This window comes from Rhinoderma darwinii, chromosome 7, assembly GCF_050947455.1.
Source record: "Rhinoderma darwinii isolate aRhiDar2 chromosome 7, aRhiDar2.hap1, whole genome shotgun sequence".
NCBI lineage: Eukaryota > Metazoa > Chordata > Amphibia > Anura > Rhinodermatidae > Rhinoderma > Rhinoderma darwinii.
Window position 1 is genome coordinate 81388041 of NC_134693.1, and position 18762 is coordinate 81406802.

General features: G+C 50.2%; 1 protein-coding gene across 1 annotated transcript in view; it reads left to right on the forward strand.

Annotated features, from left to right (window-relative positions):
- FAM234B (family with sequence similarity 234 member B) overlaps positions 1-18762 on the forward strand; it is a 156112-nt gene that overhangs the window by 57792 nt on the left and 79558 nt on the right. Inside the window, exons 3-4 of the mRNA XM_075833616.1 lie at positions 5849-5944; positions 6255-6443. Coding sequence (XP_075689731.1) covers positions 5849-5944; positions 6255-6443 — 285 coding nt within the window. The remainder of the gene's footprint in view (positions 1-5848; positions 5945-6254; positions 6444-18762) is intronic.

Here is an 18762-nt window from a genome sequence, read left to right on the forward strand (position 1 = left end):
CAGCCTCCCTGTAGATCGTGCCACACCAGCCTCCCTGTAGATCGTGCCACACCAGCCTCCCTGTAGATCGTGCCACACCAGCCTCCCTGTAGATCGTGCCACACCAGCCTCCCTGTAGATCGTGCCACACCAGCCTCCCTGTAGATCGTGCCACACCAGCCTCCCTGTAGATCGTGCCACACCAGCCTCCCTGTAGATCGTGCCACACCAGCCTCCCTGTTGATGCCACACCAGCCTCCTTGTAGATGCCACACCAGCCTCCCTGTAGATGCCACACCAGCCTCCCTGTAGATGCCACACCAGCCTCCCTGTAGATGCCACACCAGCCTCCCTGTAGATGCCACACCAGCCTCCCTGTAGATGCCACACCAGCCTCCCTGTAGATGCCACACCAGCCTCCCTGTAGATGCCACACCAGCCTCCCTGTAGATGCCACACCAGCCTGCCTATAGATCATGCAACATACTCACGAGAGCAGCGCCGTCTCTCCTCTTCTTCACTTGTGGTCACTCGTCTGCACGGGATCTGGCAAGGCAGCGCGACGGGGCGATGACGTCATCGAGGCGCCTTCAAACCCGAGTGACCACAGACGAGTGACCACACCTGAAGAAGCGCCGCAAACGTGAGTATGCCAACGATAGCCAGCAAGGGAACTAGTAGTTCCCTTGCCAATCCCCATGTAACAGATCCGTTTTTAACGGTTGTTACATGTATTGACAGCCGTTAAAAACGGATCCATTGACTTCTATGGGGGCCGTCAGGCCGTTAAAACGGCCAAAAATAGGACATGTCATATTTTTTGACGGCCATTATTCACGGGCCGTTAAAAAAACGGCCGTGTGAATGCACCCATAGAATATCATTGTTCTGAAAACGGCCATGTGAAAGCCGTTAAAAGGACGGCCATCACATGGCCGTTTTTCACTGTCGTGTGAAAGAGGCCTTAGGCCTTATTCACACGACAGTGAAAAAAAATGTCCATTTAAAACTGATCAACTGTCAGTTTTTCATGGCCATTTTGCATCAGTGTGTCTCTAAATTTTCATCCGTTTCAAGTCCATCTGTCCGTTTTTAATGGCCGTTTGACATCCATTTTGCATCAGTTTTTCATGGCCGTTAAAAAAACTGATGAATTTCATTGGTCAGGCTTTTTTTTGTCCCAGCCCCCTGAAAACAACCAAAGGAAGGTCACATGTTCACCTAGACACTATTTACAGCCTCCCTGTATATGATGCCGCACACCTCCCTGTATATGATGCCACACACCTCCCTGTATATGATGCCACACAGCCTTCTTGTATATGATGCAACACACCTCCCTGTATATGATGCCGCACACCTCCCTGTATATGATGCCACACACGTCCCTGTATATGCTGCCACACAGCCTTCTTGTATATGATGCCACACACCTCCCTGTATATGATGCCACACACCTCCCTGTATATGATGCCACACACCTCCCTGTATATGATGCCACACACCTCCCTGTATATGATGCCACACACCTCCCTGTATATGATGCCACACGCCTCCCTGTAGATGATGCCACACAGCCTTCTTGTATATGCCACACGCCTCCCTGTAGATGATGCCACATGCCTCCCTGTATATGATGCCACACCTGCCTCCCTGTAGATGATGCCACACCAGCCTCCCTGTAGATGATGCCACACCTGCCTCCCTGTAGATGATGCCACACCTGCCTCCCTGTAGATGATGCCACACCAGCCTCCCTGTAGATGATGCCACACCAGCCTCCCTGTAGATGCCACACCAGCCTCCCTGTAGATGCCACACCAGCCTCCCTGTAGATCGTGCCACATACTCATGAGAGCAGCGCCGTCTCTCCTCTTCTTCACTTGTGGTCACTCGTCTGCACGGGATCTGGCAAGGCAGCGCGAAGGGGCGATGACGTCATCGAGGCGCCTTCAAACCCATGAAGACGAGTGACCACACCTGAAGAAGCGCCGCAAACGTGAGTATGCCAACGATAGCCAGCAAGGGAACTAGTAGTTCCCTTGCCAATCCCCATGTAACAGATCCGTTTTTAACGGTTGTTACATGTATTGACAGCCGTTAAAAACGGATCCATTTACTTCTATGGGGGCCGTCAGGCCGTTAAAACGGCCAAAAATAGGACATGTCCTATTTTTTGACGGCCATTATTCACGGGCCGTTAAAAAAACGGCCGTGTGAATGCACCCATAGAACATCATTGTTCTGAAAACGGCCATGTGAAAGCCGTTAAAAGGACGGCCATCACATGGCCGTTTTTCACTGTCGTGTGAAAGAGGCCTTAGGCCTTATTCATACGACAGTGAAAAACGGCTGTGTGATGGCCGTCCTTTTAACGGCCGTTTTCAGAACAATGATGTTCTATGGGTGTATTCACACGGCCGTTTTTTTAACGGCTCGTGAATAATGGCCGTCAAAAAATAGGACATGTAACAACCGTTAAAAATGGATCTGTGACATGGGGATTTGCGGGCTATTGGCGGCGCGACGACACATACTCACAGATGCAGCGCCGACTTCTTCTGGTCTGGTCACTAGTCTCACGGGTTCTGCGAAGGCGACGCGAAGACGTCCTCGTGCCGCCTTCGCAGATCCCGAGAGACTAGCGACCAGACCACCGGAGACAGTGCTGCATCTTGAGTATGTGTCATCGCATCGCCACAGATCCCGTGAAGACGAGGGACCTTACCTGAAGACAGCGCTGCATCGGTGAGTATGTAGGGCATTCACGTGGGGCTGTGTGGCATCGAGAGTGGGGCTGTGTGGCATCGAGAGTGGGGCTGTGTGGCATCGAGAGTGGGGCTGTGTGGCATCGAGAGGGGCTGTGTGGCATCGAGAGTGGGGCTGTGTGGCATCGAGAGGGGCTGTGTGGCATCGAGAGGGGCTGTGTGGCATCGAGTGGGGCTGTGTGGCATCGAGAGTGGGGCTGTGTGGCAGCATATACAGGGAGCTGTGTGGCAGCATATACAGGAGGCTGTGTGGCAGCATATACAGGAGGTGTGTGGCATCATACAGGGAGGCTGTAAATAGTGTCTAGGTGTACATGTGACCTTCCTTTGGGTGTTTTCAGGGGGCTAGGACAAAAAAAGCCTGACCAATGAAATTCAGCAGTTTTTTTAACGGCCATGAAAAACTGATGCAAAATGGATGTCAAACGGCCATTAAAAACGGACAGACGGACTGGAAATGGATGAAAATTTAGAGACGCACTGATGCAAAACGGCCATGAAAAACTGACCGTTGATCAGTTTTTAACGGACATTTTTTTTCACTGTCGTGTGAATAAGGCCTAAGGCTACATTTACACGCGGTAAAGAACGACTGTGTGAGAACATGTCCTATTTTTGGCCATTTTCACGGCCAGGCGGCTCCCATAAAGCTCAATGGATCAGTTTTTCACGTCCGTTTTTTCAGGAATCAATCCTTGTAACGGCCGGTAAGAACTGATCCTGACCGAGGACTCCCCAGACACCACGCTACTTTTAGCGCTGAGGCCAGGGAAGCCCTTGACATTACTGTCCATATATGGACAGTGACGTCAGGTGCTCCCTCTGTAGATAGTGCCACTGTAGCTCTCTGTAGGAGCGCAATTCCCTGCAGCTGGACCCCGCTCTGGCCAGGCATTCCGCTCCTAGATGTCTCTGTCCAAATATGGTCAGTGGCGTCAGGGGTTACTTTTAAAAGTGGAATCCCCTGCCAGAGCGTCGGCAATGCTCTGGCAGGGACGGATTCCGCTCCTGGAGGAGCCCCCGGCGTCATTATCCATATATCAACCGTGACGTCAGGGGTTACTCCTGGGGCGGAATCCCCGGCCAGAGCGTTTGCGGACGCTCTGGCAGGGGATTCTGCTCTTAGAGTGAGCCCCTGCCGTCACTGTCCATATATAGACAGAGACGTCTAGGAGCGGAATACCTGGCCAGAGCAGGGTCTAGCCGCTGGGGATTCTGCTTCTACAAGGCGCTACGGTGGTGTTATCTATAAGGGGGTGGTGCTATCTATAAAAGGGGGGATGCTATCTATAAGGGGGGGGTGCTATCTGCGGATGGGATGCTATCTACAGGGGGGTGTGGCGCTATATACATGAGCACTGTGACACTATATGGGGGGTGTGGCGCTATCTACATGGGCACTCTGGCACTATGTGGGCATTATCTACAGTACGTACTGTGGCACTAGCTACAGGACATTGCGGCACTATCTACATCGGCACTGTGGTGTTTTCAGGGGGTTGGCACAAGAAAAACCCTGACAAATTAAATCCATCCGTTTTTTTAACGGCCATGAAAGAAAGACAGAGACTGGAAATGGATGAAAACTTGGAGACACACTGATGCAATATGGCCATGAAAAACTGACAGTTGATCAGTTTTTAATGGCCATTTTTTTTTACAGTGAAAAAAAAAGATTAAAGATTAAAAACTGATCAACTGTCAGTTTTTCATGGCCATTTTGCATCAGTGTGTCTCCAAGTTTTCATCCATTTCTAGTCCATCTGTCCATTTTTAATGGCCGTTTGCCATCCATTTTTCATTGCCGTTAAAAAAAAAAAAAAAAAAAGATGGATTTCATTTGACAGGATTTTTTTGTGCAAAACACCTGAAAACACCACAGTGCCCATGTAGATAGTGCTGCAATGTCCTTGTAGCTAGTGCCACAGTACGTACTGTAGATAATGCCCACATAGTGCCACAGTGCCCACATAGTACCACAGTGCCTACATATAAAGTGACATAGGCCTGTAGATAGCAGCAACCCCCTCTATAGATTGCACCGCCCACCCTGTAGATAGCAGCACCCCCCCCCCCTTTAAGATAGCAGCAAACCACCCCTACCCTCTGTAGATAGCGCCACTGTAGCTCCCTGTAGGAGCGTAATCCCTCTGGCCAGGGATTCTGCTCATAGACGGAGCCCCTGATGTCTCTGTCCATATATGGACAGTGACTTCAGGGGCTTTCTCTAAGAGCGGAATCCCCTGTCAGAGCGTTGGCAGTGCTCTGGTCGGGGATTCCGCTCCAGGAGTAGCCCCTGATGTCTCTGTCCATATATGGACAGTGGCGCCAGGGGCTTCTCCAGGAGGGGAATCCCCGGCCAGAGCGTCGCCAATGCTCTGGCCGGGGATTCCGCTCCAGGTGTAACTCCTTGACGTTACTGTCCATATATGGATAGTGATGCTGGGGGCTTCTCCAGGAGCGGTATCCCCAGCCAGTGCAAGGTCTGGCCGCTGGGATTCCTCTCATACAGGGAGCTACAGTGGCGCTATCTACAGGGGGAGTCAGAGGGAGCCCCTGACGTCACTGTCCATATATGGACAGCGACGTCAAGGTCTTTCCCAAGACAGGAGTCCCCAGCCAGAGATCTTGCGACGCTCTGGCCAGGGACTCCATTGTTGAAAGCCCGACATCGCTGTCCATATATGGACAGCAATGTCAAGGGCTTTCCAGGGCTCAGCGCTCAAAGTAGCTCTGTGTCCAGCGAATCTTCGGCCAGGATCAGTTTCTACTGGCCGTTACAAGGATTGATTCCTGAAAAACGGCCGGTAAAAACGGATCCATTAAGTTTTATGGGAGCCGTCTGGCCGTGAAAAAACTGACAAAAATAGGACGTCCTATTTTTTGATTGCTAGTATTCACGGTTAAAAAAAGATGTGTGAATAGACCCATACAACATCATCGTTCTCAAAACATGCGTGTGATGGCCGTTAAAAAAATGGCCATCACACGGCGGTTTTTCACTATCATGTGAATGTAGCCTTAGTATCAACACTTACAATTTGGTTTTCAAAGCATTGTTATTTACCATTTTAATGTTTTGTGTTTTTTTTTGTTTTTAGAATTTTCCTCCCCTTTGGAGCTGTTTGATGTAAATAAGGATGGTGTACCGGATATACTGTTGCCGTTCTTGTCTTCCAGAATCCATACTCCACAGGGTAAGGTGAACATGACCTTTGCGTTAAAGGGTTTGTCCCAACTGTACAACCTCTTCCCTAAAGCAAAATGTGTCAAATTAAATAAATGGGCGACCATATCATACATGGTTGCATCAAGTTTTGTAGAGTGGGAGCAGCTCTTTGCTGCGGCTAATAGGACCTGAGAGGAGGACTCGCCCTGACATCTATATGCCCCATGGCATAAAGAGGGCATTTCCAGTTGGGACAACCACTTTAAATATATTTTAATGCTTCTTTTAGTGGAATGTCAACTATGCCCCTTTTTTCATATATATATTATACTTTGCAGATATGGTGAAGCAGCCTCCTTTTCTTTCTGTTCTCTCTGGTAATAGTGGGAGTGTCTTGTGGAGCAGGCACACCCAGGAGTATCTCCGGAGTATTCAATGTGGACAGGTGGTTATAAAACCTGAACAGAATGACACATGTCTTCTAACTGGAATTTACAAGCTACTAAGCTTGATCTCTGCATCCACAGGTAGGTTTTGCTTTAAGGCCCAGTTCACACAGCAATTTTTTGCACTGATCTGAACACACCAAACTTCCCTCTATTGAGTCCAATAGGAGGCAGACGCTTTTTTTTTTCTGGATGTCTTTTTTCCGTGCCCTATCTTGGCGCGGATCCCTCTACTTAACCTCCATTTAAATAAGTGGAGGTGGAAAATAAATATACTATTCATTTTCAGTGGTTTATACTGTTGCTTAATGTAAAAAGAAAACGCCTCAAAAACCTTTTTTGCTTTAAAAAATCCGGAAGGAGACTTTTAGGCTTAGTAGTTTTTTGTCAGGCAAAATAAAATCTCAATGTATTATTTTGTAAAATATGATAATGAATTAAGTATCACAAGGTGTTTGAATTATTGCATCTGACTTGAACCCCATCTAAAAGAAATGAAGGCAACCACACTGCTGCAATTTTCCATGGACTATTATTGGGTCGAAAAAGGATTGATTCTTGAGAAAGCGCACAATGGAGATGGCCATGTAGCCCTGGCCTCATGGTTCGTTTCCTGCAGATTCAATCTCTATATATTTGAAATCTGACATTGCTTATAGTCAGCATACCTCCCAACTTTTGAATTCGGAAAAGAGGGACATTTTTAAGCCTTGCCCCCTAACCACGCCCAATATTCCACATAAACACATCAAATCACGGCCAGATCCTTCTGCAAATAACACGCGCACATTGTCACTGCGGATCTCTAGACTATCTGTATATCAGATATTATGGATCCGGTTATATCGTCTTTGTGTTACTTTTCCTATCTTGGGTATAATATTTGCTCATCACGGCGGCAGCAGCTGCAGAACAAACCAAAAGGCTGAGAACAATGAAAGTCAAGAGGGAGACCCTGTGGTGGACGACTTTTCAATTGACAGGTAGCAGAGTTACATGAAGGGAAATTATTTTTCAATCACGTCTAGTTTCTATTGCAGCGTAGGGGAGAAGACCCGAAGTCGCTGGAGATAAGAAGTTTTTTTATTTGTCATACTACAAACTTTTTTTTTTGGTTTTGCAGGATTTCGCTGAACTGTTTGGAGTACGTTGTAGATTCGTTGTACTACTGCGATGATCTGCAGTTTTGTCAAATAAAATGGTCAAAGAGGATCTTGTGGGGAATTTTTATTTCAATAAAAAGTATATTTTCTTATGTCTCTGTTTTTTTAATACTTTCTTAGCACCTTAGTAATAGCCGCTGTCATCCAATACTAAGGTGGCGCTTAGTGTTAGCCTGTAAAAAGGCTGTAACTAACCCCCCATTATTACCCCGGTACCCACCGCCACCAGGGGTATCGGGAAGAGCCCTGGTATGATCCAGTACGCGAACATTTGTAGTGATGGTCGGGCACTGGGGCAGCCGCAGGCTGGTACTATTAGGCTGGGAAGGGCCAAAAACTGTTGCCCTTCCCACCATGGTAATGCTAGGGAGTGGCTGCTTTTTTGTATCGGGCTGGTTAGGAAAAAAAGAGGGGGCCCACATGGTTTTCTTCAATTCTTTGTTTTGTTTTTTTTAAAAAAAACAACGTGGGGTCCCCCCCCATTTTTATAACCAGCCAGATACAATAAAGCAGCAGCAGCCTAGCATTACCAGGGTGGGAAGGCTCACTGTTTTTGGGCTTTAACTGCCTAATAATACCAGCCTGCGGCCACCCCAGTACCAGACCATCACTACAGATGGTCAGGTACTGGATCGTACCCGGCTCTTCCCGATACCCCTGGTGCTGGTGGGTCCCGGGTAATAATGGGGGGTTAGTTGCAGCCTTTTTACCGGCTAACACTAAGCCCCACTTTAGTAATGGACGGTGTCAGACAGCTGCCATTACCAAGGCGCTAATAAAGTATTGAAAAAACAAAACCGAGACATAAGAAAATATTTTTTTATTGAAATAAGAACTCCCCCACACACCCTCTTTGACTCTTTTTAAAAAAGCGTAAATTATCTAAGTAGTTGTTAGGGATCTGCCAGGTAATACGTCTAGGTATACTCCTGGGATTAATCAATCCACACCTGAGGCCAGACCTGTTAGACTGACACCGTCTCCCACCAACCAGGGTGGCAGGCTCAGGAGTGGGAGAGCCTATCGCGGCCTGGTCAGTCGGAGTTAGCTCCGTCCCCTGTCCTTTATTACCTGCCGTGTTCTCTTCCTCAGTGCTTGTAATTCTTCTGGATTCCTGGCCCCACTGCTGCTTGCTCCAGCCTGCTTCTGCCGTGCTTCTGCCTTGCTGCAGTTCCGCTACTAAGAGGGTCAACCAGGGTGACGCTGCCTTAGTAGTACCCCTCACCTCACCTCTAGAACCCGACCTCAAGTTACCTGACCGGTTCTCAGGGGACCGTAAGACGTTTCTCTCCTTCCGGGAGAGTTGCAGACTGTATTTCCGCCTAAAACCCCACTCCTCAGGTTCCGAGAACCAGCGGGTGGGTATCATCATATCCCGACTCCAGGAAGGGCCCCAAGAGTGGGCCTTCTCCTTGGCTCCTGACGCCCCTGAACTTTCCTCTGTTGATCGTTTTTTCTCTGCCCTCGGACTCATTTACGACGAGACTGACAGGACTGCTTTAGCCGAGAGTCAGCTGGTGACCTTACGTCAGGGTAGGAGACCGGTTGAGGAATACTGTTCTGATTTTAGAAAGTGGTGCGTAGCTTCTCGGTGGAACGATCCGGCCCTAAGGTGCCAGTTTAGGTTAGGATTATCTGACGCCCTGAAGGATCTGCTGGTTAGCTACCCCTCTTCTGACTCCCTTGACCAGGTTATGGCCCTAGCAGTACGACTTGACCAACGTCTCAGGGAACGTCAGCTTGAACGTTTCAATGTGCTCCCCTCAGACTTTTCTGCGATCCCCCCCGAGGTCCCGTCCCCTCGCCCCTCCACGGAGGACTCGGAGGTACCTATGCAACTCGGGGCCTCCATGTCCCCTCGACAACGTAGGGAGTTTCGCAGAATGAATGGTCTCTGCTTCTACTGTGGGGACGACAAGCATCTACTGAACACCTGTCCCAGGCGCAAGAATAAAAAGCCGGAAAACTTCCACGCCTAAGTGATCATCGGGGAGGTCACTTGGGCGCACAGGTATTTCCCGTTAATGTGAAACGCAATAAAATTTTGCTTCCCTTTCAGGTCTCGTTTGCTGGCCGGTCTGCCACGGGCAGTGCTTTCGTGGATTCTGGCTCATCTGCTAATATCATGTCTGTGGAATTTGCTATGTCTCTAAAGATGCCTTTTATTGATTTACCTTATCCTATCCCTGTAGTAGGTATCGACTCAACCCCCCTTGCTAATGGTTATTTTAGTCAGCATACTCCTGTTTTTGAACTCCTGGTTGGCTCCATGCATTTGGAGCAGTGCTCTGTACTGGTGATGCAGGGATTATCGTCTGATCTGGTATTAGGTCTTCCCTGGTTGCAGTTGCATAATCCCACGTTTGATTTGGAATACTGGGGAGCTTACCAAATGGGGTAATGAATGTCTTATGTCATGTCTTTCTGTTAACTCTATTTCTCCCCGGGAGGAGGTAAACACGCTTCCTGAGTTTGTTCAGGACTTCGCCGATGTGTTTTCTAAGGAGGCCTCCGAGGTGTTGCCCCCCCCATAGAGATTACGATTGCGCCATCGATTTGGTGCCTGGTGCCAAGCTTCCTAAGGGTAGCATATTTAATCTTTCATGTCCTGAACGTGAAGCTATGAGGGTGTATATCCAAGAATGCCTGGCCAAGGGTTTCATTCGCCCCTCGACTTCTCCTGTAGGTGCTGGCTTCTTCTTCGTGGGGAAGAAGGATGGTGGTCTTAGGCCGTGCATTGATTATCGTAACCTGAATAAGGTCACCGTAAGGAACCAGTACCCACTTCCTTTGATTCCGGATCTTATTAATCAGGTTCAGGGAGCCCAATGGTTTTCTAAGTTCGATCTACGGGGGGCATATAACCTTATCCGCATCAAAGAGGGGGATGAGTGGAAAACGGCGTTCAACACACCCGAGGGTCATTTCGAATACCTGGTCATGCCCTTTGGGTTGTGTAATGCCCCTGCTGTCTTCCAGAACTTTATTAATGAAATCCTGAGAGATTACCTGGGTAATTTTCTTGTTGTGTACCTTGATGACATACTGGTGTTTTCCAAGGACTGGTCCTCCCATGTGGAGCATGTCAGAAAGGTGCTCCAGGTCCTTCGGGAGAATAATCTGTTTGCTAAGACTGAAAAATGTGTCTTTGGGGTACAGGAGATACCATTTTTAGGGCAAATCCTCACTCCTCATGAATTCCGCATGGACCCTGCCAAGGTTCAGGCTGTGGTGGAATGGGTCCAACCTGCCTCCCTTAAGGCGTTACAGTGTTTTTTAGGGTTCGCCAACTATTACAGGAGATTTATTGCCAACTTCTCGGTCGTCGCTAAGCCTCTTACGGACCTTACTCGCAAGGGTGCTGATGTCCTCCATTGGCCCCCTGAGGCCGTCCAGGCCTTTGAGACCCTCAAGAAGTGCTTTCTCTCGGCCCCCGTGCTGATTCAGCCCAACCAAGAGGAGCCATTTATTGTGGAGGTTGACGCATCCGAGGTGGGAGTGGGGGCCGTCTTGTCCCAGGGTACCAGCTCCCTCACCCATCTCCGCCCCTGTGCTTACTTCTCTAGGAAGTTTTCGCCCACGGAGAGTAACTATGATATTGGCAACCGCGAACTTCTAGCCATTAAATGGGCTTTTGAAGAGTGGCGGCACTTCCTGGAGGGGGCCAGACACCAGGTAACGGTCCTTACGGATCACAAGTGTAAAGGATCTGCCAGGCACTGCTGGGTTAACTCCCAGAACTAATCAGTCAGCACCTGAGAATACATCCCTGAGACTGACTCCTGCTTCCACCATTCAGGCTGGCAGGCTTAGGAGTGGGAGAGCCTATCGTAACCTGGCCAGACTCAGCTAGCTCCCGCCCTCGGTCTATTTAAGCCTGCACTTCCTGTCCCTCGGTGCTTGTTATTGCTTTGGTTTCCTTCCTTGTGGTTCCTGGCCCAGCTACAGCTCCTGCTATTTTTGATCCTGCTCCATACCGACCCTGGCTTACCGACTACTCTTCTGCTGTTCGTTTTGTACCTCGCACACTCCTGGCTTGACTCGGCTCGTTCACCACTCTGGTTGCTCACGGTGTTGCCGTGGGCAACGGCCCCTTTTCCTTGCTTGTGTTCCTTGTATGTTTGTCGTGTTTGTCGTGCACTTACTGAGCGCAGGGACCGCCGCCCAGTTGTACCCCGTCGCCTAGGGCGGGTCGTTGCAAGTAGGCAGGGACAGAGTGGCGGGTAGATTAGGGCTCACTTGTCCGTCTCCCTACCCCCTGCCGTTACATAATAACAAGCCCATACCTAGTCTACCCCTGGTCCCTGACACCACTATGGATCCCCGTGAGACCCTGGCTCAGCAAATGCAGGGTCTCTCCCTACAGGTCCAGGCCCTGGCTCAGAGGGTCAACCAGCCTGATGCTACCCTGGTAGTTCCCCGCACCGCACCTCTTGAACCCCACCTCAAGTTGCCCGACCGGTTCTCAGGGGACCGGAGGACTTTTCTCTCCTTTCGGGAGAGTTGTAGGCTTTACTTTCGTTTAAAGCCTCATTCCTCAGGTTCTGAGAGCCAGCGGGTGGGTATAATTATGTCCCGGCTCCAGGAAGGGCCCCAAGAGTGGGCCTTCTCCTTGGCTCCTGACGCCCCTGAACTTTCCTCCGTTGATTGTTTCTTTTCTGCTCTCGGACTTATTTATGACGAGACTGACAGGACTGCCTTTGCCGAGAGTCAGCTGGTGACCTTAAGTCAGGGTAAGAGACCTGTTGAGGAGTATTGCTCTGACTTTCGGAAGTGGTGCGTAGCTTCTCGGTGGAATGACCCTGCCTTAAGGTGCCAGTTTAGGTTGGGTCTGTCGAATGCCCTGAAAGACCTGCTAGTTAGCTATCCCTCTTGTGACTCCCTAGACCAGGTTATGGCTTTAGCGATACGACTTGACCGACGTCTCAGGGAACGACAACGTGAACGTTTATGTGTTTTCTCCTCCGACTCCCCCATGATGCCTCCCGAAGCTCCGTTGCTTCGTTCCTCCCCGAAAGATTCAGAGATACCTATGCAACTCGGGGCCTCCGTGTCCCCCCAACAACGTAGAGAATTCCGCAGGAAGAATGGTCTCTGCTTCTACTGTGGGGACGACAAGCATCAAGTGAACAACTGTCCTAAGCGTAAGGTTGCAGCCAGAGAACTTCCGCGTCTAAGTGATCATCGGGGAGGTCACTTGGGCGCACAGGTATTTCCCGTAAATATGAAACGTACTAAGATCTTGCTTCCCTTTCAGGTCTCTTTTGGTGGTAGGTCTGCTACCGGCAGTGCTTTCGTGGATTCAGGGTCCTCTACTAATATCATGTCTGTGGAATTTGCTATGTCCCTTGCTATGCCTCTTATTGATTTGCCTAAACCTGTCCCGGTAGTGGGTATCGACGCCACTCCTCTTGCTAATGGTTATTTTACACAGCATACCCCTGTTTTTGAACTCCTTGTTGGCTCCATGCATTTGGAGCAATGCTCTGTACTGTTGATGCAGGGATTATCGTACGATTTGGTGCTAGGTCTTCCCTGGTTGCAGTTGCATAATCCTACGTTTGACTGGAATACTGGGGAGCTAACCAAATGGGGTAATGAATGTTGTACGTCATGTTTTTCTGTTAATTCTATTTCTCCCCCTAAGGAGGCGAATACGCTACCCGAGTTTGTTCAGGACTTCGCTGATGTTTTCTCTAGGGAGGCCTCCGAAGTGTTACCTCCTCATAGAGAATACGATTGCGCTATCGAATTGGTACCAGGAGCTAAGCTTCCTAAGGGTAGGATATTTAATCTTTCTTGTCCCGAACGTGAAGCTATGAGAGTGTATATCCAGGAATCCCTGGCCAAGGGTTACATTCGTCCCTCTTCTTCTCCGGTAGGTGCTGGCTTCTTCTTCGTGGGGAAGAAGGATGGTGGTCTTAGGCCATGCATTGACTACCGTAGCCTGAATAAGGTCACGGTAAGGAACCAGTATCCCCTTCCTTTGATTCCTGATCTCTTTAATCAGGTTCAGGGGGCCCAATGGTTTTCTAAATTGGATCTACGGGGGGCGTATAACCTTATTCGCATCAAAGAGGGGGATGAGTGGAAGACTGCGTTTAACACGCCCGAAGGCCATTTCGAATACCTCGTCATGCCCTTTGGGTTGTGTAATGCCCCTGCGGTCTTCCAGAATTTCATAAATGAGATTTTGAGAAATTACCTGGGGATTTTTCTGGTAGTGTACCTTGATGACATACTGGTGTTTTCCAAGGACTGGTCCTCCCACGTGGAGCATGTCAGGAAGGTGCTCCAGGTCCTTCGGGAAAATAAACTGTTTGCCAAAACCGAAAAATGTGTGTTTGGGGTACAGGAGATTCCATTTTTGGGTCAAATCCTCACTCCTCATGAATTCCGCATGGACCCCGCCAAGGTTCAGGCTGTGGCGGAATGGGTCCAACCTGCCTCCCTGAAGGCGTTACAGTGTTTTTTGGGATTTGCTAATTATTACAGGAGATTTATTGCTAACTTCTCGGTCATCGCTAAGCCCCTTACGGACCTCACTCGCAAAGGTGCTGATCTCCTCCACTGGCCTCCTGAGGCTGTCCAGGCTTTTGAGGTCCTTAAGAAGTGCTTTGTCTCGGCCCCGGTGCTGGTTCAGCCCAACCAAATGGAGCCATTTATCGTGGAAGTTGACGCATCTGAGGTGGGAGTGGGTGCTGTCTTGTCCCAGGGTACCAGGTCCCTCACCCATCTCCGCCCCTGTGCCTACTTCTCCAGGAAGTTTTCGCCAACTGAAAGTAACTATGATATTGGCAACCGCGAACTCTTAGCCATTAAATGGGCATTTGAAGAGTGGCGCCACTTCCTGGAGGGGGCTAGGCACCAGGTAACGGTCCTTACCGACCACAAGAATCTGGTGTTCCTAGAATCTGCCCGGAGGCTAAACCCGAGACAAGCTCGATGGGCGTTATTTTTTACCAGATTCAATTTTTTGGTTACCTATAGGGCTGGGTCTAAAAATATTAAGGCTGATGCACTGTCGCGTAGCTTCATGGCCAGCCCTCCTTCGGAGGAAGATCCTGCTTGTATTTTGCCTCCAGGTATAATCATTTCCTCGATCGATTCTGATTTAGTTTCTGAAATTGCTGCTGATCAAGGTGCAGCTCCCGGGAACCTTCCTGAGAACAAGCTGTTTGTTCCCCTGCAATTCCGGCTAAGAGTACTTAGGGAAAATCATGACTCCGCACTATCTGGCCATCCAGGCATCCTGGGTACCAAACACCTCATTACCAGAAATTATTGGTGGCCTGGGTTGCCTAAAGACGTTAAGGCCTACGTCGCCGCTTGTGAGGTTTGTGCTAGGTCCAAGACTCCCAGGTCCCGACCAGCGGGCTTACTGCGTTCGTTGCCCATTCCCCAGAGACCTTGGACACATATCTCCATGGATTTTATCACCGATTTGCCTCCATCCCAAGGCAAGTCGGTGGTGTGGGTGGTGGTGGACCGCTTCAGTAAGATGTGCCACTTTGTGCCCCTCAAGAAACTACCCAACGCCAAAACGTTGGCTACCTTGTTTGTCAAACACATCCTGCGTCTCCATGGGGTCCCTGTCAATATTGTTTCGGACAGAGGGGTACAATTTGTTTCATTGTTTTGGAGAGCCTTCTGTATGAAGTTGGGGATTGATCTGTCCTTCTCCTCTGCCTTCCATCCTGAAACCAATGGCCAAACGGAGAGGACTAATCAGTCCCTAGAACAATACTTAAGGTGTTTTGTCTCTGACTGTCAATTTGATTGGGTCTCTTTCATTCCCCTCGCCGAATTTTCCCTTAATAACCGGGTCAGTAACTCGTCTGGGGTCTCTCCTTTTTTTTGTAATTTTGGGTTTAATCCACGGTTCTCCTCCGTTTCACCTGGTAGTTCCAACAATCCTGAGGTAGAGGTCGTTCATCGGGAACTGTGCACAGTCTGGGCCCAGGTTCAGAAAAACCTAGAGGTGTCCCAGAGCGTACAAAAAACTCAGGCTGATAAAAAACGTTCTGCTAACCCCCTGTTTATGGTCGGGGATCTGGTGTGGTTGTCGTCTAGGAACTTGCGTCTCAAGGTTCCGTCCAAGAAGTTTGCTCCCCGGTTTATTGGGCCGTATAAGGTCATTGAGGTCCTCAATCCTGTCTCCTTCCGGCTGGAGTTACCCCCGTCTTTTCGGATACACGACGTGTTTCATGCCTCCCTCCTCAAACGCTGCTCCCCGTCCTTGGCTCCCTCGAGGAGACCTCCTGTTCCCATCCTCACCCCTGAGGGGGTGGAATTCGAGGTGGCCAGGATTGTGGACAGCAAGATGGTCCAAGGCTCCCTCCAGTACCTGGTCCATTGGAGAGGATACGGGCCCGAGGAGAGGACTTGGGTACCCGCCCGGGATGTTCACGCTGGGGTATTGGTCAGGAGGTTCCACCTGCGTTTCCCCAGTAAGCCAGGTCCACTTAGAAAGGGTCCGGTGGCCCCTCATAAAAGGGGGGGTACTGTAAAGGATCTGCCAGGCACTGCTGGGTTAACTCCCAGAACTAATCAGTCAGCACCTGAGAATACATCCCTGAGACTGACTCCTGCTTCCACCATTCAGGCTGGCAGGCTTAGGAGTGGGAGAGCCTATCGTAACCTGGCCAGACTCAGCTAGCTCCCGCCCTCGGTCTATTTAAGCCTGCACTTCCTGTCCCTCGGTGCTTGTTATTGCTTTGGTTTCCTTCCTTGTGGTTCCTGGCCCAGCTACAGCTCCTGCTATTTTTGATCCTGCTCCATACCGACCCTGGCTTACCGACTACTCTTCTGCTGTTCGTTTTGTACCTCGCACACTCCTGGCTTGACTCGGCTCGTTCACCACTCTGGTTGCTCACGGTGTTGCCGTGGGCAACGGCCCCTTTTCCTTGCTTGTGTTCCTTGTATGTTTGTCGTGTTTGTCGTGCACTTACTGAGCGCAGGGACCGCCGCCCAGTTGTACCCCGTCGCCTAGGGCGGGTCGTTGCAAGTAGGCAGGGACAGAGTGGCGGGTAGATTAGGGCTCACTTGTCCGTCTCCCTACCCCCTGCCGTTACAACAAGAATCTGGTTTTCCTAGAATCGGCCCGGAGGCTTAATCCTAGACAAGCTCGGTGGGCACTATTCTTTACCAGATTTAATTTCTTGGTTACCTATAGGGCTGGGTCCAAGAATATTAAGGCTGATGCTCTGTCACGTAGTTTCATGGCCAATCCTCCTTCCGAGAAGGATCCTGCTTGTATTTTACCCCCTGGTATAATCGTTTCTGCCACGGATTCTGATTTAGCTTCTGATATTGCGGCTGATCAGGGTTCAGCTCCCGGGAACGTCCCTGGGGACAAACTGTTTGTTCCCCTGCAATACCGGCTAAGGGTACTCAGGGAAAACCATGACTCCGCTCTATCTGGTCATCCTGGCATCTTGGGCACCAAACACCTCATTACCAGAAACTATTGGTAGCCTGGGTTGCCTAAAGACGTTAGGGCTTACGTCGCCGCTTGTGAGGTTTGCGCTAGGTCAAAAACCTCTAGGTCCCGACCTGCGGGCCTACTACGTTCCTTGCCCATTCCCCAGAGACCTTGGACCCATATCTCCATGGATTTTATCACCGATTTGCCCCCATCTCAGGGCAAGTCGGTGGTGTGGGTGGTAGTAGACCGCTTCAGCAAGATGTGCCACTTTGTGCCCCTTAAGAAGCTACCTAACGCCAAGACGTTAGCTTCTTTGTTTGTGAAACACATCCTGCGTCTCCATGGGGCCCCAGTCAATATCGTTTCTGACAGAGGGGTACAATTTGTTTCCTTATTTTGGAGAGCTTTTTGTAAAAAGTTGGAGATTGATCTGTCCTTCTCCTCCGCCTTCCATCCCGAAACTAATGGCCAAACGGAAAGGACTAACCAATCCCTGGAACAATATTTAAGGTGTTTCATCTCTGACTGTCAATTCGATTGAGTCTCATTCCTTCCCCTTGCTGAATTTTCCCTGAATAACCGGGTCAGTAACTCGTCAGGGGTCTCCCCGTTTTTCTGTAATTTTGGGTTTAACCCAAGGTACTCCTCCGTTTCCCCTGGTTGTTCCAATAATCCTGAGGTAGAGGATGTTCATCGGGAACTGTGCACAGTCTGGGCCCAGGTTCAGAAGAACCTAGAGGCGTCCCAGAGCGCACAAAAGATTCAGGCTGATACTAGACGTTCTGCTAACCCCCGGTTTGTCGTCGGGGATTTGGTCTGGTTGTCGTCCAGGAACTTGCGCCTTAAGGTCCCGTCCAGGAAGTTTGCTCCCCGATTTATTGGACCTTATAAGATCATTGAAGTCCTCAACCCTGTATCCTTCCGTCTGGAGCTGCCCCCATCCTTTCGCATACATGACGTCTTCCATGCCTCCCTCCTCAAACGCTGCTCCCCGTCCTGGTCCCCCTCGAGGAAACCTCCTGTTCCCGTTCTCACCCCTGAGGGGGTGGAATTCGAGGTGGCCAAGATTATGGACAGTAGGATGGTCCAGGGCTCCCTCCAGTACCTGGTCCATTGGAGAGGATACGGGCCGGAGGAGAGGACTTGGGTACCTGCCCGTGATGTTCACTCTGGGGTATTGATCAGGAGGTTCCACCTTCTCTTCCCTACTAAACCTGGTCCTCTTAGTAAGGGTCCGGTGGCCCCTCATAAAAGGGGGAGTACTGTTAGGGATCTGCCAGGTACTACGTCTAGGTATACTCCTGGGATTAATCAATCCACACCTGAGGCCAGACCTGTTAGACTGACACCGTCTCCCACCAACCAGGGTGGCAGGCTCAGGAGTGGGAGAGCCTATCGCGGCCTGGTCAGTCGGAGTTAGCTCCGCCCCCTGTCCTTTATTACCTGCCGTGTTCTCTTCCTCAGTGCTTGTAATTCTTCTGGATTCCTGGCCCCACTGCTGCTTGCTCCAGCCTGCTTCTGCCGTGCTTCTGCCTTGCTGCAGTTCCGCTTTACCTGCTTCGCTTTGCCCCTGGCTTGCTTCCTTCTCCGTGCTCACGTTGGTATACTCCACTTCATCCTGGTCCTGACTATTCGTTCACCGCTCCGTTTCCTCGCGGCGTTCCGTGGGCTACTGCCCCTTCCCTTGCGTGTTCCCTGTTTGTTCTCCCGTGCACTTAGACAGCGTAGGGACCGCCGCCCAGTTGTACCCTGTCGCCTAGGGCGGGTCGTTGCAAGTAGGCAGGGACAGGGTGGTGGGTAGATTAGGGCT